Source organism: Suncus etruscus, chromosome 20 (assembly GCF_024139225.1).
Source record: "Suncus etruscus isolate mSunEtr1 chromosome 20, mSunEtr1.pri.cur, whole genome shotgun sequence".
Lineage (NCBI taxonomy): Eukaryota > Metazoa > Chordata > Mammalia > Eulipotyphla > Soricidae > Suncus > Suncus etruscus.
Window position 1 is genome coordinate 27,794,784 of NC_064867.1, and position 27,244 is coordinate 27,822,027.

Below are 27,244 nucleotides of genomic sequence, written 5' to 3' on the forward strand. Positions count from 1 at the left end.
GGTAGGATTGAAGCCTGAGCATTTGCTTAATACCCAGACACCGCCCCTCGAAGCCTTGGTGACGTTCGGGGGAGGGACAATGGTTGTCGGGGCGACGGAAAGCGAAGGCTGGACCTGCCAAGCCAGCCTGGGCGCGCGCTGGGCCGGTGGGTGCTCGCGAGGCCGGTGATGGGTGCGCCCCGGGCCTGGGATGGGGGAACTTGGCTCTAGGTACTCCCTGGGCCGAGGGTGGGTGAATTCCTCGGGTACCCCCATGGTAAGACCCCTTTGCAAGGCTCCCCACTCTTCCTCTTGCAGCTTGCTTTAGCCCAAAAATGATGCACTCGGACCCTGGACTTTAGCTTTGGGCTGGGAAGCCTCGTCCTGTTAACCCGAGTCTCTGGCTCCTCCTTCCTCTTTCTGGGAGGCCCTAGCAGCTAGGTGGCTGGAAGGACGCACATTTTAGTGGCAAGGGAATCTTGGGGTTGGAATGCCAGCCACCCAGGGTCCCAACTGGCACCACTCTCAGAATCCATCTCCCCTCTGCAACACGCAAAAAGGATTCGAGTTTGCAAAAGTGAAAGCGCTGCAAAAAAATAAAAAATAAAAATAAAACCCAAAGAGTTGGAATCTTGCAAATAGCACCACAGCTACAAATCAGGAAGGCCCTCTTTGCTCTCTTGGTGCTTACCTTCCAGTGGGGGGAACGTTGCAAATTTGCAAATGATTAACCACTTAGGAAGGTCACTGCAGAGAAGAAGGTAAAGTCCCCATGAGAGCAAGAGGAAAGGTTTCTCCAAAGGCCCTGAGCTAACGCAGATGGCTCCCATTGACAGCTGAATATGGAGTGAGGGGATCCTACATGTAAAGATCTTGGGGCCCACTGAGATTCTTCCATTATTGGGGCTGAAAAGAGAGCTGCTGGAAGGGGAGAGTTGGCAGAGCCTGGCTTGCAAGTGTTGCCACGGGGCTATGTCCTAGGTCAATGCTAGCTATTCTCAGAGACAAGGACCTCGCACTCATAAACTGTATCTTCATGCAGATTGGAGTCTCACTTAGCCAGTGTCAGATGCTGAAACCTTTGTTCCGCAAAGATGTCCAAGATGTCTTCAGCCTCGGTGCTCAAGGACAAGCTTTGCAATGGTATGTGGGTGGGGGCAGCCTGGAGAGGGTGTGTAGCCAGACAGACAGTGAGGGTCTCCTGGGGAAGAGGCTGAGTAGGGGATGAAGTCTCCCTACTCCGCTCCTTGGAGATCACAGAATCTCCATCATTTGGGGCCAGAGTGATAGTACAGTGGTAGGGCGTTTGCTTTGCACGCGGCTGACCCAGGACGGACCTCAGTTGGATCTCCGGTGTCTCATATGGTCCCACAAGCCAGGAGTGATTTCTGAGCACATAGCCAGGAGTAACCTAACCCTTGAGCATCACCAGGTGTGGTCCAAAAACCACCAACAAAATAAAGAATACAAGGTGATTTAAACTACCAGGGTTCAGGCGACTGCAAGTAAAGAGCCAATCCTTGGCACGAAGGTGGCGTTTGTGCCAGGCCTGTCTGCTAGAGCTCCTCTATGTTTCTGACAGTCTCTGGTATCTAAAAGCATTGCTCCCCTCCCACGCCCTCCACCCCTTTTTGCCTCCCACCCCACCTGGGTGAATGTCTGTGGTGGGATGATGCAAAGTTCTCAGGAATACAATGACAGATACTGAACTGTAAGTGAATTTAAAGATAGTTTCAATGGGCTGTCCAGTTGGCTCAAAGGATTGGAGTCATGTTCTACAGTCAGGAAGACCCAGATTTGATTCTCTGCACTACCTCATCTCCCAATAAACTTTTTTTGTTTGTTTTTTGGGCCACACCCGTTTGACACTCAGGGGTTACTCCTGACTATGCACTCAGAAATCGCCCCTGGCTTGGGGTGACCATATGGGACGCCGGGGGATCGAACCGCGGTCCGTCCTAGGCTAGCGCTTGCAAGGCAGACACCTTACCTCTAACGCCACCTTCCCGGCCCCCCAATAAACTTTTTTTTTTCAGTTAAAATGGCACATTTGAGGGGCTGGAGTGGTGGCACAGCATTAGGGTATTTGCCTTGCATGCTGCTGACCTAGGAAAAACCATGGTTCGATCCCCCAGCTTCCCATATGGTCCCCCAAGATAGGAGCGATTTCTGAGTGTATAGTCAAGAGTAACCCCTGAGCAACCACCGGGTGTGGCACCCCAATATAAAGGCACATTTGGGGCTGTAGTGATATGATATGACCCAGGTTCAATCTATTCCCAACCTCCTCCATATTCCACTGAACACTGCCAGGAATAATTTTTGAGTGCAGAGGCAGAAGTAACCCCTGAGCATCACTGGGTGTGACCTCCTCAAACAAATACACAAAATATTTAAATGGCATATTTTTTTCTGTTTTTTTTTCTTTTTCATTTTAAATGGCATATTTTCTATTGCCTATTATGCTACTCCAGAGAATAATTTCAAACAAATCAACCAAATTATAGGTTTTTCAACAGCTTTAATGGCTCTAACAAGGGAAAATGGTTCCAAAATGGCTTTTGGGAGGAGCACAGTTAGAGAGCCTAGAAGATTTCCTGGGAGAGAAACTCTTTGAGCATAGATGAGGGATTGAGGATCAAACTATATATATTAGTATTCTATGCATGTATAATATCCATCTTGTATTGTGACCTTGACACTGCCCTACAATGCTCATTTCTAGAAATGAGGACCAAACTGTTCCCAAGGGAGGGAACAGAAGGAGCTGCCTGGGGTGTCTTGAGGAAGAGAAAGGGAAAATGGTACAACAAGCATGTTAATGAAGACATGACTAAAGGTTTTGATTGGAATGTTCTGGATGCTATGAGGAGAGTAGCTGCAGGGATTAGGGCAATTTAGGTATATTGGGAGGTATGGTCAGTGAATGGGCCCCAAGCAGGCCCATGTCACCATCCCAGGGAGCATGCAGGCAATGTGCCACCTCTTGCAGGCAGGGGAACTCCTGGGACCCAAAGGGTTAGACCCAGGAGGTCACTACCAGGTCACTAAGGAATTGCTGGACCTGGCTGAGTTCCAGGGCCCCTAATTTACCAGCTAGATCCTGGAAACTTCCTCACCCAAAGCAGCTCTCTTTGCTTTGTGCCCACCTTTAGATAATAACAGAAGCCTCTGCAGGGAACAGAAGCCAAGCCGGTTGCCGGACACACACTGGGCCCCGAGAGATGTGGGCTGATTGGACCGCCTATGTGTAGCACTGGCTTTCACACAGTTTCTGGTGCCATCCCCAGAGGCTGAGGGGACGAGGAAGGACAGACAAACACACAGACAGACCCAACTGCATGCCATCTCCATTTATTGTGTGGGAACCTTCCCAGCAAGCATGACTACACAAACACTCATTCACATATTGTTTTTAGTTTGTTTTGTTTTGTTTGTTTTTGGGTTTGTGTGTGTGTGTGTGTGTGTGTTTATTTTTTGGGCCACACCTGGCTGCACGCAGGGGTTACTCCTGGCTCTTTGCTCAGAAATGGCTCCTGGAAGGCTTGGGACCATATGGGATGCCGGGAATGGAACCCAGGTCCATCCTGGGTCAGCTGCATGCAAGGCAAATGCCCTACTGGTATGCTCTCACTTCGACTATTCATTCACATATATTCACAGACAGACACATTTACAGTCACACACATGGTCACACAGCCACGCTCACACATTCACTTATACACAATCCACTCAAAAACTCACACACACTAACACATCCATTCACATATTCACACACTCAAAAACACCCATACGCTTAAACAACTCTCTGGCACTCCCACAGAGCATGTGGCCTCTGGTGACAACTATGAACCCTTATGTCTCACCCATGTGGAAGCTCCGATGTGGCTGTGTGCTGAGTAAAAAGGCAGAGAACCTTCTTCTGAGGCAGCAGAGAGAGCCCCCAAGTTCTGGGGGTGAGGACCTGGGATGTTCTCCCACAGCCTCAACCCTCTCAGTGTCCATCTGATCACACCAAAGCAACCTCTGTTTGCACTTTTTGCTACCATGCACACTACTTCCATGAAGGAACGTTTCATCAGGATTGATGTTGATGTGTAAGGGGAAGAGTATTCTATTTAGATATTGTGATCTCCTGATTTCAAGGGTCTGGCCCCTTTTGACCCCTTGGAAATGTCCCCTGAGAAAGAACTAGTAATAAATTCCCAGCAGCCTTTGCTTCTGGTTCTCCACAACCCTCCACCCTCCCTCTCGAGACCTTTACTGCTGCTTCTTCCAGGAAGGCCTGCGAGTGTTTGCCATGTTCTTGACCTGTCTCCTTTTTTCCTCTCTTCCTAAGTTCTACCACCTCTGTGTCCAGAGCCTAGGATAACATGCCTTTCATTCTAGGCCCTCTCCATGTCCCGGTCCCCATCCACAGTTCTGTAGGCTCTGGGAACCTTCTATCCCCCTGCCTGCAGCTGGCTACCCTTCTTATGATACAGGAAATGGACCTACTCAAACCTAGTATGAACTTCTGGGTGACAGAGGCTCAGGGCATAAAACCCTGAAACAACCAAACCTACTTCTGAAGGAGTAGAGGAAAGTTAAAGAAAGGGGAAATCAAGTGTGCAGAACCCAAGTGAAAATTTTCTTTTATAATTCCCCCCATTCCACCCTTACTCCCCCAGTCAGTGTGACCTCCTCAAATGTTAAGGCTGAGTGATCTCATGTCTGTCCCTCCCGAGCCTCGGGCTGCCTTCGCTCACCCTCCCAAGCCTGCAAGTTCTTCCCAACAACACTCACTTCTGTGTTTCCACAGAGAACATCTCAGATTGTTTGGACAATCCTCCAGTCACTAAGGAAAAGAAAGAGAAACATGTGGAAAAAAAGAAAGGTAACTAACTAATCCCCTTGAGTCAGGAGCTGAAGTCTGAGTTGGTGGGGATGGTGCCCTGTGCCTCTCTGGAACTAGGTGCCATTGTGAAGTGCTCTGGTTCCATCCAGTCCTGGGTTCCTGAGACCTGACATCACAGGAATGGAAACCAAGTAGAGCTTATTTTCCTCTTGATAACGTTCTATGAGAATCATCCTAGAACCTCAGGAACCTCCACAAACAGCAGTTAGACAAAAATAAACTGGATCACCAGGTCCTGTCTTTCTAGGGGGCCAAGTGATAGCACAGTGGTAGGGCATTTGCCTTGCATGCTGCCAACCCTGGATGGACCTAAGTTCGATCCCTGGTCCCCCGAGCCTGCCAGTAATGATTCCTGGGCATAGAACGAGGAGTAACCCCTGAGAATAGCTGGATGTGCCCCCGCAAAGAAAAAAAACCCAGACCCTGTCTTTCTTCCCCACCTATTTAGCTTTAGAACTTTCCACAAGGTTGTCAATGGGCCCAAAATGGCTTTTACAATTTCAGCCATTACAAATGACTCCAGATAGAGAAAAAGGGAAGGACAGACTTGCCCCCTTATCAACTCAGTTCTTCCTGAGAATAAATATATCCTTCCCAGACACCCCATTCAGCAATGTCTGCTTACAAACCTGTTGGCCAGAACCTTGAGACTTTCTAAGTCTAGACTGGACCAAAGAATGGCAGAACTTCAGAGACCCAAACCAGCCTTTGGAAGAACTGACCCTTCCCTCCAACCAGCTATCTCTCTCCTAGCCACTAGGATCGCTGCTGACCGCTCCTCGAATCCTTTCTATATTGCTGATGACATGGATTTTTTCTTGCTTAAAGAACGGGAATGGACTAAGTCTCTCGCAGTGAGTAGCCAGTAGTAGGCCTGCCCCATCCACCACCACCCCATCGTTCTCTCCTTTGTCCAAAGAGCAGAGAAATAATCCTCCTTCAAGAGCATTTTCCTCTCCATGGATATGAAGGGTTCCCCATTTTCAACAAAATAACAGCTCTGTTATGCCTGCCTGTCCTGGGGTTTTTGTGGTGGGGCAGGGGTGGAGGATGAAAAGGGGGTGGAGATGGGGTAGTAAGGCAGACTCCTCCCAACTACAGTGGCTATGGCTTCATCCACCTCATCTTTGCTTCTGCTTCCAACCATGCATGGTTCCCTCTCACAGATTCTTGTAAACACACACACACACACACACACACACACACACACACACACACCCTGAAGCAGAGCCCAGGAATCTCAGGGCCTTCACTGCAGACCTTGTCTGCATTCTAGCAGTCTTCCCTCCCTCTGCTGAGCACCACCACCTTTCTAAGCCAGGCTTAGGGAGCACTCCTCTAGGAGCAGCATCTACTAGGAAATAGCCAGAGAAGGCTGTGTTCAGGGATTTGGGCTGTGTTCAGTCAGCTGTGCTTGGCTAGTGTCTCCCTCAGGGTCTAGGAGCTCCTTTGGGGGCTGTCCACAGGCTCAGGGCGAGCGCCTCCCCACCCCAGTGGCAATCCCTGACCCACCAACAAGGCTCTTAGCTAGTTCCCCTTGAACCAGGGCTGAGAGGTGCAAAATCAGTTAAATCAAATGAGTCCGAGAGAGTGGTTAGGCTTTGGCTTTGGGTTTTGTATTTATGCGAAGCCAGCAGTGCTCAGGGCTGTCCTGGCTCTGCGCTCAGAGACCACTTGTGGCAGGTTCTGGGGGCCATTTGTGGTGTTGGGGGGCAAGGCAAGCAAGTGCCCTCTTGGCTGGACTATCACTGCAACCTAGGAACCCTCTTTTACTGAAATGGCCAGGCGCCCCTTCTGCCCACCGAACTTGACCACCCATCTCTCAGCCTGGCTGCCCAGGCTAATGCACCCATCCACTAAATTGGTGCACCCAGTGGCATCAAGCGTTCCACTCCCTCCCAATGGAGACCTCCACGCCCCCCAGTAAGGGAATAGGGGAGGCAGGCCCCGCCCGACCCCCGCCTGCCCCCAGGATAGAATCCAGAAGCGGATCCAGCGGGTCCAGGATAAGCGGACTTACTCGTCCGAGGCTCTGTCCAAAAACATCAGCCTGCGACGCCAGCTCCAGTTGGAAGATCTGCAGGACCACCTGAAGGTTCGAGATGAGGCCCAGAAGATGCAATCTTTCCACCAAAACTCGCTCTGGAAACTCTTGATGAGCAAAGGTACCTTCCTGCACCACACTGTCTTGCTGGCTATCAGGCCTAGCACATCGTGGTCCAAATGACCAGGTGGAAGGAGACTGTGGGGTCCAGAGCTCAGCGTCAGCATTTTGTGGCCTCACCCCACTCTGGCAAGTTAACCTGCTCCTTTACTACCAGCTCACAGTACCAGCCTCCTGTTTCTTGCGAGGCCACAGAGGGAGAAGTGTGTATGATGTCACTATTATTTTTATGACCCAATAGAAACTTTGGAGGGGTGCCCATGCCCTACAATGCACAGAGATTATTCCTGGCTCAGTCCTCAGGAGGGACTCCTAGAGGCAGAGAGTAATTACAGTATTTGGGGTGGGAGGTTGTTGAATTTAATGGGAAATGCAGCATGCAAAGCCAACACCTTAACCTCTGTGTTCTCAGGCTCAGAGATATTTTTTGGCAGGTGGGGCCCTCATGAATGTCAGGCAAGCTCTATCACTGAGCTACTTCGCTGATCATCCTCTTGTAGGAAATCTTTAAAAAAAATTATGATTGATTGATTGATTAGTTTTTGGGCTATACCCAGCAGTGCTCAGGGATCACTCCTGGCTCTGCACTCAAAAATTGCTCCTGGCAGGCTTGGGGGCCCATGTGGGATGCCGGGAATCGAACCAGGTCCTTCCTGGGTCTGCCACATGCAAGGCAAATGCTCTACCGCTGTGCTATCTCTCTGGTCCTCTATTGTAGGAAATCTTAAGCATGAAGTCCATATTGATATTCTGGTAACTCCCATGAGAATGTATATCATTAAGCTAAAAAGAATGGAGCGCAGGGGAGCTGGCTCAGAGGACTGTGTTAGGGTCTGAGTTGACACCCATGTTGCTGATGAGAGTCAAAGACCACTTCAATGGGGCTGGAGTGGTGGCACAAGCAGTAAGGCATTTGCCTTGTATGCGGCTGACCCAAGACAGACCTGGATTTGATCCCCAGCATTCCATATAGTCCCCCAAGCCAAGAGCGATTTCTGAGCGCATAGCCAGAAGTAACCCCTGAGCATCACAAGGTGTGGCCCCAAAACCAAAGTCCACCTCCAATAATGCAAGGTGCAAAAGGGAATTTATCTGGATAGCTGAGTTCCCAGCTTATCCAACTAAGGGTTTCTTGGCAAGGACCTCCAGTCAAATCTTCAAGCAGTTTATATAGAAATCACAAGCAGTAACAGTACAATCATTTCATTGTATAGATGTTTTAATTAACCACTGATTTTTCTAGCTCAACTTTGGTTGTCTCGGGGTACTCTGATTCAAACCCTGGCTGTAAAGGAACACGTTGATTCAAACTTTGGCTGTTAAGAGAGCCTTATCAGATAGAGCATTCCATGCTCTTTCAACCTCTAGTTCCTTATTCCTGGAGGGCACCAACTTTGGTTTGTTTTATTTATTTATTTATTTATTTATTTATTTATTTATTTATTTATTTTTGTTTTTCGTTTTTTGAGTCACACCCGGGAGCGCTCTGGGGTTACTCCTGACTCTATGCTCAGAAATCACTCCTGGCAGGCTTGGGGGACCATATGGGATGCTGGGATTCGAACCACCATCCTTCTGCATGCAAGGCAAATGCCCTACCTCCATGCTATCTCTCTGGCCCCTGGTTTTGTTTCTGAGTTAACTCTTCTCTCTCTCTCTCTCTCTCTCTCTCTTTCTCTCTCTCTCTCTCTCTCTCTCTCTCTCTCTCTCTCTCTGCCTTCTGTTAGAAGTAGAAAAATACATTTTACTAGGATTTGGGCTTGTCTTAGTCTAGAGTTCCTTATCATGAACATAGAGAGGTGAATCTTGGTTCTTACAACTGGAGCTCATGTCCTGCATCTAGGGGCCCCAGTTTGATCCCCAGCGCTGGAGTATCACATGGTCTCCTGAGGAGCAACTCGCAATATCAAAGGGGTTGACCTTACCTCTTCCCCTAAAAAAGGAGTTAGGGGCCAGTCCCTTGTAGTGATGACCCCCACACCTGTGTTTTTTTTTGGTTGTGAGGTAGGAAAATTGTCTTAAGTGCACCAAGCTCCACAGGAAGTATGGAAGTGAATATTCCATTTGCGCCTCCAAAACCCACTTTTAGAATCCTGGAAAGGCAGGTGGCTGCAGGCCAAGGGTCTCTCCTTCCCTGATTCCATCCCCACTTCCAGCTTCCATTCACAGCACCATATATGATCTTCAGCCCAGTACCATCAGGAGTTGCTCCTGAGCACAGAACTTAGGGTAAGCCCTGAGCCCAATGGTGTGGCCATAAAACAAATAAAACATTGGCTTCCTGCTCCCTTTTGAGGAGCTAAGGCACTCGGAGAAGTAGCCCCTTCTCCAGAGAGCCCAGCAAGGCAGGGCCTGTGGAATGAAGCTGCAAAGTTTTAACTCCAACAGAAAGCCCAGGAGCTGCCAAGGAGACATTTTAGACCTGTACCTTCCCAGGGCAAAGGGCCCTTTCCAGGGTCACAGAATGCATGAACTAGGATAAACTTCCCCCCTCCCAACTTGTCCAGGCCCCACAGCCTGTAAACTGAGTCTTGTTTCCTGATGCAGGAAGCAGGATTGGTGCATCTAGCCAGGTCCCAAAATGCTCGGGCATTGAGCTGCCCTAGGTCTGGCCAACTAGTTCTCTCTCTCTCTCTCTCTCTCTCTCTCTCTCTCTCTCTCTCTCTCTCTCTCTCTCTCTCTCTCTCTCTCTCTCTCTCTCTCTCTCTCACTCTCTCTCTCTCTCTCTCTCATAAATAAATTCTTTAATTGGGGGGCTGGAGCAGTAGCACAAGCGGTAGGGCATTTGCCTTGCACTCATTAATTTAGGATGGATAGTGGTTTGATCCCCCCTAGTCCCATATGATCCCCCAAGCCAGGAGTGATTTCTGAGCGCATAGTGAGGAGTAACCACTGAGCGTCACTGGGTGTGGCCCAAAAAGCAAAAATAAATAAATAAATAAATGAATTATTGTGAGATACACAGTTACAAAGTTGTTCATGATTGAACTTCAGTCACACAAAGCTTCCTTTCTTGTCACCACTGTCTCCAGTTTTCCTCCTGACCTCTCCCCTGCCCTCCTCCCTGCCTGCCTCTGGGACAGATATTTTTCTTCCTGTCTATTTCTTTTTTTTTTTTCTTATAGACACTATGGTTTTCAGTATTGTTATCACTCGATCTCCTTTACGCATCCAGTTCTTGTCCAGAGTGATCCTTTCCAACTCCCATGCCCACAGTACTCCCTTCTCTGCTCAATCTGCAGCAAACTCTTCTGTGCAGGGCACACCCCTGCACACCAAAGCTTCTTCCTCCTCTCCCTGCAGAAAAGAAAACAGAATCTGAGGACATCAACAACTACCTGGAGCGCAATCGACAGATGTTCCTCCTCCAGGTAGGCCTCCTGGCAGCCCCTTGGCCCCTTTCGCGGGGATCCAAGCTAGAATGTCCCAGCATGAGCAAGCATGACTCCCTGGGCCCTTCAGTATGCCTTGGATATGAAGCGGAGAGAGATCCAGAGGATGGAGATCCTGGTCAGCAAGGAGGAGCAGGAGCTGCTGCAGGCTGAGAAGTCCCTGGAGCAGGACGCGGCCCTTTTTGACGAGTTCCTTCGGGACAACGACTGTTGTTCGGTGCAGGCGCTCAAAGTGTGAGTCTGCCCAGGGCCCTGGCAGCTCCCCACAGCAAGGTGGCATTGCCCTTGAACAGTGCTTGCCCCTCTTCACCTGTCTTCACCCCCCAGGGCTGAGAAGGAGACCAAAGCCAAGATAGAGAAGGTCATTGAGATCCGGGATCTCACAGCCCAGATGCTGAACATCAAAAGGTAAGAACTCTCTGCGGTGCTCTTCACTAAGAAAACCAACTCTTTTTCTCTTTCTGCAATCTAAATTTTGGGGGCCCCCATTTTATTTATTTTTTTCTTTCTTTCAAACTGAGCCACATAACTTGAACCATCTTGTTCTGCCTCACAAATTGAGGGGGAAATAATGGAGGGTACCAAGACCAAACAGTTGTCTGATCATTAAGTAGAAATAAAAAATGATCAGACTTAAACACCAACTCTAAAGCCAATGGCTACAGAATCGATACCCAATCTACAACAAGCTAAACACAGAGGGGACCATTTATACTAGCATCCTGGGGGCAGGGGTAAAGGAAGGGGATATGGGATGCATACTGGGAACAGGAATAGAGGGAGGACAACATTGGTGGTGGGAGTTCCCCTGATTCAATGTCACTATTTATCTAAAATATTACTGTGAAAGATATGTAATCCGCTTTGATCAAAATAAATATTACTATTATAAAAAAATCTTGGGGGCCCAGGGAATGGGCATAGGTGGGTAGGATATTTTGCACACAGTCCACCCAGGTTTGATCCCCGGCATCTCATGATACCCAAGTACCTCCAGGAGTGATTCAGGAGGAAGTCCTGACTGAGCAGGGTGTGTCCGCACCAAATAACCCATTGAAATCAAAATCTCTTTGGGATCTCAAAGACTTGAGTATGAGTCAGGCCCCATTTTGCAAAGCTGACTAAGTCTAGAGGGATTATTGGGTGATTTACCAAGCTCCCCACCACTCAGCTCCAGCGCCATCTGTGGCGTTCCCAGAGTAGCAACTTGGTCTTGGCTAGCGGCCAGGCAAGGTCATCCTGGCTGGAGTCTCACCTGTCCCTGCCTTTCCCGGGGGTCTAGTGAAATGGCCAAATTTGAGGACATGCTCCAGCAGTACAAGGTCTACAAAAACTTTCTCTACAAGCTGTCTCCCAAGGACTGGCAGGAAGAACAGAAGAAAAAGCAACAGAGTCTCAAAAGGATCAGAGATGAGGCCCTGGAGGGTTCTCGTGGCAGACAAAAAGGTAATAGCACAGGAAGGCTGGTCCCTAGGGTGGGAAGGGACCATCTTTGTGGCATCTCCAACCCACAAAATGGAACCCCTCTCATGGCCCTAATCAGGTCCTGACCTCTCTTTAGCCCACTGACTGCAGCTCTCTCCTAGAAGTGGAGCGAATTCTAACCCAGAAATGTTTTTCAAGGGTCTTTTCCCTCTCTCCTGCACTGAAGAGGGTCTGTGGGAAGCCCTGTGACTTAGAGGTGCTCTCTCTGTCCTACTGTCATTTCAGAGACCAAACATAAGGTCCATTCTAGAGGTAGCATGTCCCCCATGGTGCTGGGGTCTCAACATCTGGAGCCCAGCCTGCCTCTGCTTCCTGTGGATGGGCAAGGCTCAAAGAAGCTCTTGTCACGACACCGGAGCAGCATGAGCAGACCCACCGTCCACGGCAGTGTGTTCACTGTGGCCACCTCAAAGCCTAGCCAGGTGGACAGCAAATTGTAAGTTTGCTGCATGGCTTGAGAGGGCTCGCCCGGCTGCTAATGCAATCCCACTTGTGAATGCATGAGGGCAATCCCAGTGGAGACACAGAATGGAAGATTTCTGTCCACTCCCACACTGGGTCTTGCTGTCCTGTGTCTGGGTGTTGGTCATAGGGACTAGCGGGACCAAACCTGTTAGAAGGAGGAAGCTTGGATTTTCATAGATTATTCATATTTTGGTGTCTGTTATTTTCTTTTTTCCTTTGTTTTGGCTTAGGGGTCAGTCATACCCATTGGTGCCATAACTAAAGTGAGGAAGACTAAACCTCTCACGTGTCAAACACTTTGTTTACTTATTTATTTTCATTTTTGGGCCATTCTTAGCAGTCTTCAGAGCTTGCTCCTATCACTTCTGACAGTGCTCAGGGGAACGATATGTGGGGTCAGGGATTAAACCTGTGTTAGCCACATGCAAGGCAAGTGCCTTAACCTCTGGACTAATTCTCTAGCCCCAACCAATAACTTTTGTTTGTTTGTTTTTTGGGGACACACTCGGTGACGCTCAGGAGTTACTCTGGGCTATGCGCTCAGAAATCACTCCTGCCTTAAGGGACCATATGGGACTCCGGGGGATCGAACCACGGTCTGTCCTAAGTTAGCTCGTGCAAGGCAAATGCCCTACCACTTGTGCCACCGCTCCAGCCCCATCCAATCACATTATTAAAGAAGTCTCTGTCATGCCAGACTAGAGCCAGCCTCTGTTCCCAGCTGGCTTGTGACTCCTTCTGTGCCCAAGATTTTTTATTTTAGAGCCACACCAGAGATGCGCAGGGATGACAACTGGTAGGGCTCAGGGAACTATATAAGCGACTAGGGTTTGAGATCAAATCAGTTAATAGCAGGCAACCATCTTACCTGCTGTATTATCTCTCTCAATACTTTTCCATGTTTTAATATAATGCACTCGAAAAAAAATCACAGTCCTTTAACAAGGTCCTGGCTGCAAACTCAACCCACTAGTTTGGATGTACCTCTCCCCCTACTCAGCACCGAGATACAGATGGGAGATAAAACCAAAAGAGAGGGGTTTGCCTGTAGTTAAAAAGAGCATTGGTACCTTTTGGTGCTTCCTCCTGAAATAAAGGCAAAGGGATTTAGGCACAGCTGCCCAGCCTCCTCACTGCATGGGTTCACAGTCAATATTGATACTCCAATGAAGGCATCTTTAGAGTTGGTAGAAAAGTCGGTTCTGCCAGGCTATTTAATCAGGCAGTAGCCATCATTGAAAAGACAGTATTTACCCACAGCTCATGGAGAGGAAGTCAGGCCCCACTAGGGGACTCAAGGAGTCACCAGAATTGGAGGCAGAAAAGAGACTATGGTTCTTTTCTGTGGTTCTGAGAAAAGGATAGGATCAACAGGGTGAAAAGGACTTAGAGTTGGGGGGCTGGGGGTGTTTCCTAATTACTTTAGGGGTGGACAGGGACTGACTGTTTCAGTGACTTTAAATGTGTTGGTACGGGGCCAGAGAGAGAGCATGGAGATTGGTGGTTCAAATCCCAGCATCCCATATGGTCTCCCAAAACTGCCAGGAGCGAATTCTGAGTGTAGAGCCAGGAGTAACCCCTGAGCACTGCCAGGTGTGACCAAAAAAACAAAAACAAAAAAATGTTGGCACATTTGCAAATTGCCCTACAGTGGGTAGGCACTTACCCACTGGGTTCTAACCCCAGCATCCCATATATTCCCTTTAGCACTATCAGGAGTGATTCCTGAGTACAGAGCCAGGAGTAACCTTTGAATACCAACGGGTGTGGCCCTAAAACAACAACAAACAAAGAAAAATGGGCGGTGAATGAATGGGCAGAGAGTGATGCAAAAGCAAAGGTCCTGGTGTCAGTGCCTTGAACCAAAAAGAGTGCTGGCACTAGGGGGTAAAGTAGAGGGTAGGAGTGGTCAGGATCAGGGGAACTCCTAACAGGAAGTGTTTCTTTTCCCTGCAATAAACTGAGCTCACTAAAGTCAGAAATGTGTCCCCAATATCTGGGCGCCCAAAGGAGGTGGGTACCACCACTTGGGCCCCCAAGTGAATGTGAAAGGGCCCAGTGGCAGCTCTTTGGCAATGTCAGGTGCTCTCAGCCCTGGGTGTCCTTGACTGGACGGCCATGCGCTAATCCCATGAGTCTCTGCAGGTCCACCACCACCATGCTCATGCTGGATGACATGGAGAGCGACGAGGTAAGAGGTCATGAGCCATGGGTGTGGCCTGGCTGAATTGGGGCTTCATGGGGCGGGCCTAGCCGGGACTTGTCTGGGGCTGGCCAGGGTGGAGCTAGCAAACAGGAGGCCTCCGCTCTGCTCCTGGGATCTGTCTTGCAGGAGGTGGTGGACTTGTATTTCACTGAGCCGAAGCAGCTCCTGGATCTCTTCGTGGTCCTGGAGGAGAAGAACTTGTCTCTGATCCAGAGCACGCAGGAGATGCAGGAGACCCTGGAAGACCTAGAGTTCACCCTGAAAAACACCAAGAACCGCATGTAGGTCTTGCGTGGGCTGGGGTAAAGGGCAACACCACTGGCGGTCATACTGGGACCTCACACAGACTATACACACACATACACATACACACACACACACACACACACACACACACACACGCATGCAGTAGGTGGGGTCTTGGAGAGTCTGAGTTAGTTGGGGTAGCCCTGATGGTCCCAACAACATAGAGCCCATTGGCACTATATCCTTGGGCTTAGCATGGACCTACTGGGGAGTTCTGGGGAGTGTTAGCTCCCCTTCTCTGAGCACTGGAGAGACCTACACAAACACCAAAATAGTATCAGCAGAGCACTTGATGTGAGTCGCATAGGCCTGGCTCTGGGACAAAGACGAGTCCTCTTGGCCAGGCAGGTAGGGCTCTGGGGCTAGAAAGAGCAGGGTGTCCCTCCCTCTGCTGTGTCTTCAGTGCATGGCTGACCAGGAGAGCTTAGCTAGGCAATGAGGCTTGCTGGGAGCAAAGAGTCCTCCATTCCCTCCCCAACATCTGCAGAGCCCCTTACATGAGGCAGGTTGCTGACAATCAGTGTTGACAGACCAACCAGAGACACACCAACCAGGTGTCACTTGTCGAAAGGGACAGGCGCTAGAAGGAAAACAAAGGGAAACCATATGAGATTGCGAAGTATAGTGTGTCCACAGATGGGAAAAGGCAGGGAGAGCTTCCTGGAGAAGCTGTGGCACTGGAACCACACTTTCTGAGGAATAGGGAGAAAGCCAACAGCATATGGATCTGGGGGAGGTGGGTTCCAGAGAGGGCACAAACAAAACCCCGGAGGCAAGGGCCAGTCTATATGACTTTCTTGTCCCCATGGGTGTCCTCTGCATAGCCTCTGTCTTGATGTAGAGAGTTGCCTTTGGGAGCTCCCAAAATGAGATTTAAAAAAAAACCCACTCATTTTTAGAAAAGACTATGTTTCCTAGAAAGCTGAGTAGGGGCAGATGCTGAGAGAAGCAGGGGAGAGGAAGGTAGAATCCTGATTCTGATTACCATACAAGGAGCCCTGCACATACGCACACAACACACACACACACACACACACACACACACACACACACACACACACACACACATGCCATGCAATAGAATTGGTGTGTAGAGGGTACTGTCCAGGAACTGTTTCTCATCAGGGGGACCACAACCAAGGAAACCAAATTTTTTCCACTGTTTCTAGGGGACTCAATGCCAGGGCATTTAAAATATATTAAGGTAGCCTCCCCTTTTAACGAGGACAATACGCTTTAAAAACAGATGACAGAAAAATACCAGAATAGATCTCCTGGCTGAAAGAAATGGAATCAGTAAAGAAAAGCTTTTAAATACAGAAAGGACAAATTCAGATGGATTCTCTGGTGAATGATATTAATATTCAAGGAAGAAATTCCATCAAGTCTATTGAAATGTCCTCTAGACCATAGAAAAATTATACGCCTAGGGCCAGCAGGGATTTCCCCCACATATGCCAAAGCAGCTCAACCTTTGAGAATAAATTCATGTCACATAGTGCACCAATAGACTAAAGAAGAAGAATCACCTGGACATTTTAAATAGATGTTAAAAAAGCATTTGATAAAATCCAATGGCCACTCATTAAAAAAGAAGCTTGGAGGCCAGAGCAATAGCACAGCGGATAGGGCATATGCAGCTGAACCTGGTTCTATCCTAGGCATTTCAAATGGTTCCCGGAGCCTGCCCTAGTGATTTCTGAGTACAGAACCAGGAGTGAATGCTGCCTGTGTGGCTCAAAGACAAACCAATTAGAACAACAACAAAACAAAACAAAAGCCAAAATAAAAACCTTTCAAAACTAAGAACATCTACAAAACTCCCATAACTAGTCTGTCCTTAAAACTCTCTTCTAAGATCAGGAACCATGTGACTCATCCTCTCCCACAGTTCACCATCGCTGTCATGCTGAGAATCCTGACCAGTGTAGTAAGACAAGAAAAGGAAAGTGGAACAAAGGGGTTACTTGGCCCTGGAGCATCTGCCTTGCATGTTTGAGGACTTGGGTTGACTCTAATCACTGCCCCCCAAAAAATGAAGGATATAAAAGGCATACAGATTAGGAATAAAGATATATATATATACATATATATATATATGTTTTTGTTCCCAGATAGCCTGACTATTTATGTAGAAAATACTAAATTAACAACAACAAAATGCCACCAGGATAAAACAGACAGAAGATAAGACATACAGAGGCCAGTCCCTTCTCTTATACCAGCAAAGAACAAGTGGGGTTTTAGATTTTTGGTGTAATTGGATAGTTGGGAGTTCAGAATTAGACCCAGTGTTGTTTCATACAAGAAAAACAAGTTCTGAGCCATTGAACCATATTCCATCACTCTAGCTCCAAGAATTTCTGTTTGTAAATATAAATAACCCACAAAAATATAAATAATCTGGTTATTCTCTTGAGGATGACTTAGCTCTGTGCTCAGGCATCCTGGTGGTGCTTAAGATCAAACCTAGGTCCCCAGCGTGTGAAACACACACAATCTGTTGAATGCTCTCCCTGTCTCTCCATCTTTCTTTCTCCCTTTGTGTCTCTGCTCTCTGCTCTCTCTCATCTCTCTGTCTCTCTCCCTATCTTTCGCCCTCTGTTCTCTTTCTTCGTCTCTCCCTGGCTGTCTCTCCCTTTCTCTGTCTCCCTACCTCTCTCCCTGTCTTTCTCTCCCTTTATTCTCTCCCTTCTCCTCTCTGTCTCTCCCTATCTCTTTCCTCTCCCCTCTCTGTTTCCTCTTTTTTCCTCTCTCTCCCTCTCTTTGTCTCTCTGCCTACTCCCCAAAACGAAGAACATTTGCTCTACAATAGGCCAGAGCTTGGATATTAACAGAAGGCTTGGAGAAAATATTTCCAAAATAAGCATCCGATGAAATGCTGCTATACAAAATAAATATACAAATATAATCTTAGAATCTGACAATAAGAGTATTGAACAACCCAACTGAGAAGCCTGGGGGGAGAGAGCAGAGCAGACACCCCCCAAATCTGAACTAGAGATGTGTGGAGACCACACTATAGCACATGCAAACACAGAAGCACAGAATGGACATCTAAAACAAGTCTGGAGGATGTGGTCCCCTACATTTTCTTTTGGGGGATCAGCAGCAGCAATGCTCAGGGATTACGTCTGACAGTGCTCTGTGCCCCCTGTTTTCTGCTGGGGCTCCCGCTCTATTATTCAATTCTTTTCTGCTTCCCTCGCACCTTTGGATCTCAATGGGTTTTCTTGATCATCCAGATCATTTTATCTCAAGTTTTGTACTGTGCCTGCAGTCTCAGTCCCCAACCAGGCACTACAGGGAGATGAAGAACCAGAGAGAAGCCATCTTGTCCCCAAGCAACTTCTGTCAAGTTCCCACTGGACTCTTAACTTTATACAGAACTGCACAAAGCACTGTGTCAAGAAAAAAGAAGACAAATTTCAGACTTCCTACAAGATTGTGCATTGGGAGAACCAAAGAGAAGCCATCTTGTCCCCAAGTAAGTTCTGTCAAGTTCCCACTGGACTGTTAACTTTATACAGAACTGCACAAAGCACTGTGCCAAGGAAAAAGAAGACAAATTTCAGACTTCCTACAAGATTGTACATTGGGAGTGCTGGCACCAGCTGCCTTATTATCTACTGCTGTGTAATAAATCACCCCCAAATGTGGCAGCTTCCCAGGGCCTGGACACACACTAGACACACTGGCTTCACTACAGAACCCATGAAGGTGACTCTTGGGGATGGCTGCAACATGTCCTGTTGGCAGGTCTAAGCCTTCAGTGCTGGACTCAAGGCTTTGAAGTATCTTCTTACTTCTTGTTTCTTTGAAAAGTGATAGCAGGAGCAACCTGGCAGATCCCAGAAGTGACGTCAGTCCCTGATTCTTTCAGTGGCTCAAAGATGAGCTGGGCTTGCGTCAGGAGGTTGAAGATGAGCCTCTGGGCTCATTCTTTAGGTCGATCTGCAAATGTTGCCATCAGTGGTGGGACTAGAAATGGGGTGTGAGGGAATGATGGGGATGAAATTCTGTGACTTACCTGTGCTGCTGCTTATACTGGGGTCTGTCAAATTTCATTCAACTGGACCCATTTGATGGGACTTTTTTTTGGGGGGGGCACAGTCAGTGATGCTCAGAGATTACTCCTAGCTATGCGCTCAGAAAATCGCTCCTGGCTTGGGGGACCATATGGATGCTGGGGGATCCAACCGTGGTCCGTCCTGGGTCAGCCTCACACAAGGCAAATGCTCTATCACTGTGCCATCACTACAGTTGCATGATGAAACATTTTATGGGAAATTTAAACCTTGATGAAATTTTATTCTGCAAGTGTAGGATTGATTTTCTTGGTATGGGGGTCATACCAGATGGGATTCCTAGGCCAGAGAGCTAGTACAGTGGGTATAGTGCTTACCCTACCTGCATCCTATCTGGGTTCAAGCCTGGTACAACATAAGCATTGTTAGGAGTGATAAATAGGCACAAAGCCAAAAGTAAGTTGTAGGGAAGTGTCTCACTTGATTGTCATTTCCCCAGTTTTCATATGCTTTTGGCCACTCATTATCTCTGGAAAATGTCTGGGTCCTTAGCCATTTTGTTTTTGTTTTATTTTTAAATCTATGTAATATTGGCTTACAGCATAGTGTAAGTTTTTACTTTAGATTACCACAGGTATAAGGGTTTATAAGTTCTTTCCTATATCATGACAAATGTATATTCTACTAGTTAACCCTCTCAACCTCTCTCACTACCTCACCCCCGGCCCTTCTGGTATCCACCATTCTATGGTCAGAATCTAGAATCTGGTATTGTTTGTGTGGGGGGCCCCACCTGGAGATGATCAGAGTTTACTCTGGGTATCACTCCTTGATACCCAGTGATAGGGTACCATAAGGGATGCCCAGGACCAAACCCAAGTCATTTACATGCAAGGTAAGCACTTTACATGCTGAACTATCACTCTAGTCTAGACCCTCTAGGATTTGTTTACATCAGTATATTTGAGTGTGGGGAGCTGGGTTTGAAGCCAGGTCTCCTGAACTCAAGGTACTATGCTACTGAGCCACATTTACCGTGATTCTGTACTTTCTTTAGCTTATATTCCATAAGTAAAACCATTCTGTGTTGTCTTTTTATTCTTTACTGACTTCTCTTAACATAACCCTATCATGGTTGTTGCAAAGGTCAAAATTTCATGATGTTGAGTATCTGAGTTCAATTTCTAGTACCATGTGGTGTAGACAATCATGTCCACTTGGTCCATTTCTCTACCTAGGGCATGCAGGATCTTCCCTGTTCTGGCTCTGGTAAAGAGCACTGAACAGAGGGTACAAATACTTCAAGTGTTTTGGTATTCTTTGAATAATAGCCAGAATTGCAATGGTTGGATCATGGATTATGAAAACTGTTCTATTTAAACCATTCTTTGTTGGGGAGAGATACAGGAGAGAACAACCATGCTTTCTTCAGGGAGGGGGTTCGTTTTTTGGTCACCCATATGGTCCCCCGAGCCTGCCAGGAGTGATTTCTGAGCATAGAGCCAGGAATAACCCTTGAAGGCAGTCAGGTGTGGCTCAAAACCAATCCAAAACAAAACAACTAGAAAATGCAGTATCTCCCATTCTTTTCTCTTTAAAGTGGCTTTGTCTATTTGATGAGTTTTATGATTATATACAAATTTTAATAGAGTTGTTGAAGAATATCAGAATTTTGATGTGAATTGTACTGAATATTCAATACTTTGGGCAGGATGATCATTTTGACGATGTTAATTCTTCCAATCCATCAACATGAAATGGAATTTTTGGTATCCTCTCCTAATACTTTCAATAACAGCTTCAAATTTTCAATATGTAAATCTTTAATAACTTTTATAGCTTTCTAAGTATTGATGTTTTGAGACACCATTTTAAATATGGCTTCCTATTTTCTTACTAGTTCTTGTGCATATAGAAACACAATACATTTTTGTATGTTTAATTTGTGGCCAAATTTGCTATACTAATTTGTTTCTAAGAATATATAAATTCCTGTTTGGACCCCACTAGGTAGTGTTCAGGACTGCCTCTGTCTCTAAGCTCAGGAATCACTCCTGGAAGTGCTTAGGGGAGCCATGGAGCAAAATCAAGTTGGTTGTATACCAGGCAAGCACCCTACTCCCACTATACTATTGCTCCAGCCAGCTCCTCTTAAGAACTTTTTAGTGTGGTCTTTGGGTGATCCATACTGTCATGCCATCTGCAATTAGTGATAGTTTAACTTCATTCCCAGTTTGGATCCCTTTGATTTTTCTTAACTCCTGACCTCTATCTTCAATTGAGCTACTTGTTGACTTGTGTGAGTTGTTTATATTACATTATGACTGAGTATTTTCTTCCATTAACTTGCCTTCCATTTTTATTATTCTTTCACTGTATAGAATTTTTGTTGGACACCATTACATTTAGTTTTGCTTTAGTTTTTCTTGCCATTGGGCCCAAATCCCCAGAGATCCCTATAAGGCCATTAGAGTGAGCTTCTCATCCAAGACTCTTTGCAACCATTTGAATTTTGTATGTGGTGAAATATGGTGTTCTTTTTTTTTTTTTTTTGGTTTTTGGGCCACACCTGGTGATGCTCAGGGGTTACTCCTGACTAGGCTCTCAGAAATTGCACTTGGCTTGGGGAACCATATGGGATGCCAGGATTTGAACCAATGTCCATTCTGGATTGGCTGTGTGCAAGGCAAACACTTTAATGCTCTACTATTGTTTTAGCCCCAAGATGGTATGGAGATTTCTCCAAAATCTGGAAATCGAGCTCCCATTCGACCCAGCTATTCCACTCCTAGGGATATACCCTAAGAACACAAGAATACAATACAAAAACCCCTTCCTCACACCTATATTTATTGCAGCACTATTCACAATAGCCAGGCTCTGGAAACAACCAAGATGCCCTTCAACAGATGAATGGCTAAAGAAACTGTGGTACATATACACAATGGAATATTATGCAGCCGTCAGGAGAGATGAAGTCATGAAATTTTCCTATACATGGATGTACATGGAATCTATCATGTTGAGTGAAATAAGTCAGAGGGAGAGGCAGAGAGAGATGCAGAATAGTCTCACTCATTTATGGATTTTAAGAAAAATAAAAGTCATTTTTGTAACAATCCTCAGAGACAATGAGAGGAGGGCTGGAACTTCCAGCTCACTCCATGAAGTTCACAACAAAGAGTGGTGAGTGCAGCTATAGAAATAACTACATAGAGAACTACCATAATCATGGGAATGAATGAGGGAACTGGAAAGCCTGTCTGGAGTACAGGTGGGGGTGGGGTGGGATGGAGGGAGATTTGGGACATTGGTGGTGGGAATGTTGCACTGGTGATGGGGATGTTCTTTACATGACCGAAACCTAATCACAATCATATATGTAATCAAGATGTTTAAATAAAGAAAAAAATTAAAAATAAAAAAATTCTTTTACGTGGGTTGGAGAAATAGTATGGAGGTAAAGTGTTTGCCTTGCATGCAGAAGAACAGTAGTTTGATTCCCGGCATCCCATATGGCCCCCCGAGCCTACCAGGAGAGATTTCAGGAGTAGCCCCTGAGCACTGCTGGGTGTGACCCAAAAACCAAAAAAAAAAAATTATTTTACTGGGCTGAAGCAATAATATAGCAGGTAGGGTACTTGCCTTACACATGGCCCATGAGGGGTTGACCCCAATACCCTATGTGGTCACCCAAATCTGCCAGGAGTGATCTCTGAGCTCAGAACCAAGAGGGACTCTGAGCACAAGTATAACCCAAAAACCAATTATTATTATTATTATTATTATTATTATTATTATTATTGTAGTATTCTTTTACACATGGCTGTCCAGTTTTCTTAGTATCATTTATTGTATCATTGTATTTATTGTATCATTGTATTATTATATATTGTATATACATATACAATACAATAATGATAAATATATTATATCATATGTACCATTGTATTTATTTTATCATTGTATCATTGTATCTAGTATCATTTATATTCTTTCCTTTATCCATTTTATGTTCTAGCTTTGTTATAAACTAGCTGTCCTTATGAGAGACTTATTTCTGTACATGTGTGTGTGTGTGTGTGTGTGCTACATCTGGCAGTACTCCTGGCTCAGTGCTCAGGAATTACTCCTGGTCATACTTGGAAGACCAACTGTATGAGGTGCCGGGTCAGCTATGTGTAAAGCAAGTGTTCTACTCTCTGTACTATCCGCACACTTTATTCTTGCCTTTCTACTCTGATGACATTATTTTGATTTTTTTTGTTTTTTTGGGGGGGCCACACCCATTTGATGCTCAAGGGTTATTCCTGGCTAAGCACTCAGAAATTGCCCCTGGTTTTGGGGGGACCATATGGGAAGTCAGGAGATAGAACCATGGTCCTTCCTTGGCTAGCGCTTGCAAGGCAGACACCTTACCTCTAGCGCCACCTCACCGGCACCTATCTTGATTATCTTTATGGTGTAGTTTGAAGTTGAGCAGCAGGATACTTCCATTCCACCATAAACGCTTCCATCCATCACCCACTTTTGTATGCCTTAGTTATTCATAGTACCTGTGGTTCCATCATTCACATAGTATTATTTATTCTATTTATATAAAAATTATAATTGTAAAATATAAATATAAAAATAATTGTAATTTTGAATAGAACTGCATAAATCTCTATATTGTGTAGTTAAAAGGGTCATTATTTGATTTCTCAACTATCTCAACTAGTTTTGGGTTTTTTTTTTTTATTTTGTTTTTGGACCACACCTGTTAGTTCTCAGGGGTCACTCCAGGCTCTGTATTCAGGAAGCAGGATCAGGGGGACCATAAAGGATGCTGGGGATTGAATCTGAGTCAGCAAATACCCTACCCACTATGCTATCTCCCGAGCCCCTCTTCAACTATCTTATTCTGTTTTCTATTTCTTTTTTATTGTTGTTTTGTTTTGTTTTGAGCCATACCGGTGATGCTCAGGAGTTCCTCCTGGCTATGCGCTCAGAAATCGCTCCTGGCTTGGGGGACCATATGGGACTCTGGGGGAAGTTCCCTATTTTCTATACTGTTACATTACAGTTAAAGTACTTTTTCAGGTGACATTTTTTATAAATCTTTAAGCACCATGATTACAAGCATCTTTATAGTTGGTTTTCAGTCATAAACAGAATACCCCCTTCACATTTTTAACACTGATTCTTACCAACTCTGTGACCTTGAGATTGGCAGACACTGGAACTCAGACTAGCCACCCTCAGGCACAGAGAGAATGTCTGCTTGATCTCCACAGGGACAGAGAGGTCAAGCAGCTGAAGCAATGGATGGAGACAATGATGGCGTCCATCAATAAGGAGGAAGAGACAGCAGCTGATCTCCAGCTCAGGTCTAGAGTCTTCCACTTTGGCCAGTACAAGGGTGGTCAGGAGGTAAGCACTGAGTCCAGAGGTGACATACTTAGGGAAAGAGGCCAGGGAAGGGAAAGGAGGGTCTCAAGCAGGACATAACTTAGTGCTGACCCTAATGGGTAACTCACTGGGGCCATGGCACACACATAGAGTCACCTCTGGGTCTAGTCAAATGCCGTGGCGAACCCCCAGGTACCAGTCCATACCCTACTGGACCTTGTTGGGCACTGAAGGTGTGTCCTACCCTCACATACTGTCCCTCATTTAATTCTCAACCCCCCTGCAGAAGGTTTGTCAAGATAGGCATAGAGAGAAATGACAATTAGACCTGACCACCTGAAGTTGTAAGTGACAGTAAGTGGTCTGGGGTAGAGTCGAGGTTAGCATGGGAGTCAGGCAGACCTGAAGGCTCCCTGGAAGAGAGGCCAAGGCACAAGCCTGAGCTTCTGTGGGGCTGGACCCCAAGATCTGTGCTCTGGAGAGCTGGACCCCAGATCTGTGCTCTGGGGGAAGTCTAGGTCAAGTTCTTTCTAAGCCTCCTTCCTGTGGCCAGTGTTGGGCCGGGTCCTGAGCTTGGCAGGCTGGAGAAGGGTGGCAGCCAGACCCATGGCCTTACTGTAGGCCTGTCCGTCTCATAGGACAAGCTGCTGGAGAGCCTCAACCGCAAGGTGTCTTCCGTGTACAAGCAGTGCATCAGTGGCCAGCAGGAGTCCAACCTGGGCACCGTGCAGATGCTCACGGTCATTGAGCACCAGCTTAATGAGTTGCTAGAGAACCTGGAAAGCATGCCTCCCAACAGGGTGGCGCAAGCCGAGATCGCCAAGGAGAAGGAGCGGCGCCAGAGGTGAACGTCTATGTGGGCTGGGGCCTGTACCCCCGACTCACTTCTCAGGATACTGCCCTTGAAACCCGGGAATTGGCCAAGACCAACAACAAGTGTGTCTCTCCTTGAGCTAGGAACTGAGAGGTGTGCAGAGACATAGGCACAACTGGCAATGGGAAACCGCTGGGCGCTGAAGAGTGGGGGAGGCATGAGGCACGGAAATGAGGCTCCTTTGCCTCTAGCCTGCTTAGCCTATTACTGTCTCCCTCATAGGCTCAGGGATTCTTCTTGTGTCCCCAGTTCCTGCTTGGAATGGGACCCAGGCAAAAGTCCAGGGAGTCAAGTCTACAGGAAATGCCATGGGCTCCCCTGAGCTGGGAACTGGGCTTGGAATACCAGTTCCTAAGCTTAGACAGCTGACAAGATCTTTGAGCTGAGACACCAAGGTCTAGAGGGTCCAAAGTTGGACTTGATGGGGGTGTACAGGGTATTTCCACTCCAGAGGAAGAGGGAGGGTGGGCAGTTGGGTGGGAGGCTCTAGGAAGGGCCCTGACAGCTGCCTGGACTCCTCTGGTCACCACCACCCAGAGCCCGGGAGGAGAAGATCAGGCAACAGAAGATGCAGCAGGAGGAGAGGCTGGCACGGTTCCAGGCACGGTCCCAGTCAGAGATCAAGAAGAAGGTGAGCCCTGAGGAACCCTGAGCCATGGCCCAGAGGGGGATGTGGCAGAGCCCAGGGACAAGGAGGACCCCTGCCCCAGGACCTGCCCCTGGAAGCTTCCCGGGACTGGCCACCACATGCCCTTCCCTGTACCCACAGCTGGGCCACACAACAATCCAGTCTGGACCTCAGCACTAGGGTTGACTGAGGCCCCAGAGCTCCACCCCTGTGTTCAAAGACAATAGGAAGTGAGCCCTTAAACAGGCCTGAGTCTTGAGACAGTTCTAGTGGGCCATAAGTCATGGGTTTTTTCTGGGAACACTCTACCGAAGGGCAGCCACACGATGCCTGGCTTCCCAAACACATCTAGAAGACAGCGTCCCTTACCCCTCATCCCAGCACCTCTCACCCCTTACCTGGTGCTGACTATAGGCTGGGACTAGACTCAGGCCCTAGAGCCTGGCATAGGCTGCCTGGCCTGCTAGGGTGGTGCTGTGACACTTCTGGGCCTCCCTCACCCACAGGGAGGTCGGCGGCTGGTGAACCGCTCCAAGCCACCGCTGATGAAGACCAAGCAGCTGCCCCTGCATGAAAAAGCCGACAAGGAGAAGGAAGAGCAGCTGTTTTTCTTCACATAGAAAGGCTGGGCATAGTGGCTAAGGAACGAGGGTGGGCCAGAGATTCACAAGGCCCATTTGGCCTCAAGGGGTGTCCCTGTCTCCTGCTAAACCTTCCCTGTGCATCCCCATCTCCTGCAGGACCGTGCCTGTGCACCCCTACCTTTCTTCTGTATACCACCATCTCCTGCTGAACCATCCCTCTGTGCACCATGTCTCCTGTTGGATTGTCTCTGTCTCTCTGTGTACTCCTTCTGTTGGACTGTCCCTTTGTGTCCCATCTCCTGCTAGACCATCCCTCCAGGCATCTTAGTCTCCTGCTGGATAGTCTTTCTATGCATCTGTGTCCTGGACCATCCCTTACGACAAATAAATTTTACTTTGGTATCTCTGGGTCTGTTTAAGGAGTGGACACTGGACCAAATTTCCGGGTCCCTCCCTGAACCAATGAACATTCAGCAAGTCCTAGAGGGGAGGTATGGAGCTTGGCCGCCCTTGGCAATGGTGGCTGTGGGAGGTCATTGCCTCAATATCAAGCTAAGCAAGCAAAACCCACCAATGGTTTGGACTCTCACTACTGTCTGAGGGGGAAAAATGATCTTAACATGAGTTCTGCAGTTCCTTAAAAGAAGCCAGGGTCATACTTTGAACATTTGACTATATGAAACATTTATTCTTTTAGACTACAAGTTGGGCCCTTATACCAGCAGGAAACACTGTATCCAAGGCTGACAGTCAGGCAGAACCTCAATCACTTCCTGCTAGGTGCTGGCGAGGTGCAGTGGGGGAACAAGGTCCTCCCAAGGGAGAAGGTGTCCCCTGGCCTGGCC

At 47.3% G+C, this 27,244-nt stretch overlaps 1 protein-coding gene across 1 annotated transcript; it reads left to right on the plus strand.

The window, feature by feature from the left end:
- Positions 1-1,073: 1,073 nt before the first annotated feature.
- Positions 1,074-26,759, plus strand: CFAP100 (cilia and flagella associated protein 100). Its single transcript, XM_049766092.1, is given in 16 exon segments — positions 1,074-1,122; positions 5,630-5,730; positions 6,849-7,041; positions 10,344-10,411; positions 10,503-10,666; positions 10,760-10,840; positions 11,715-11,878; positions 12,143-12,353; positions 14,528-14,573; positions 14,715-14,890; positions 15,384-15,400; positions 22,197-22,207; positions 24,173-24,334; positions 24,952-25,157; positions 25,725-25,818; positions 26,322-26,759. Coding segments are annotated over 16 exon segments (1,857 nt in total). The 3' UTR covers positions 26,436-26,759.
- Positions 26,760-27,244: the final 485 nt, after the last annotated feature.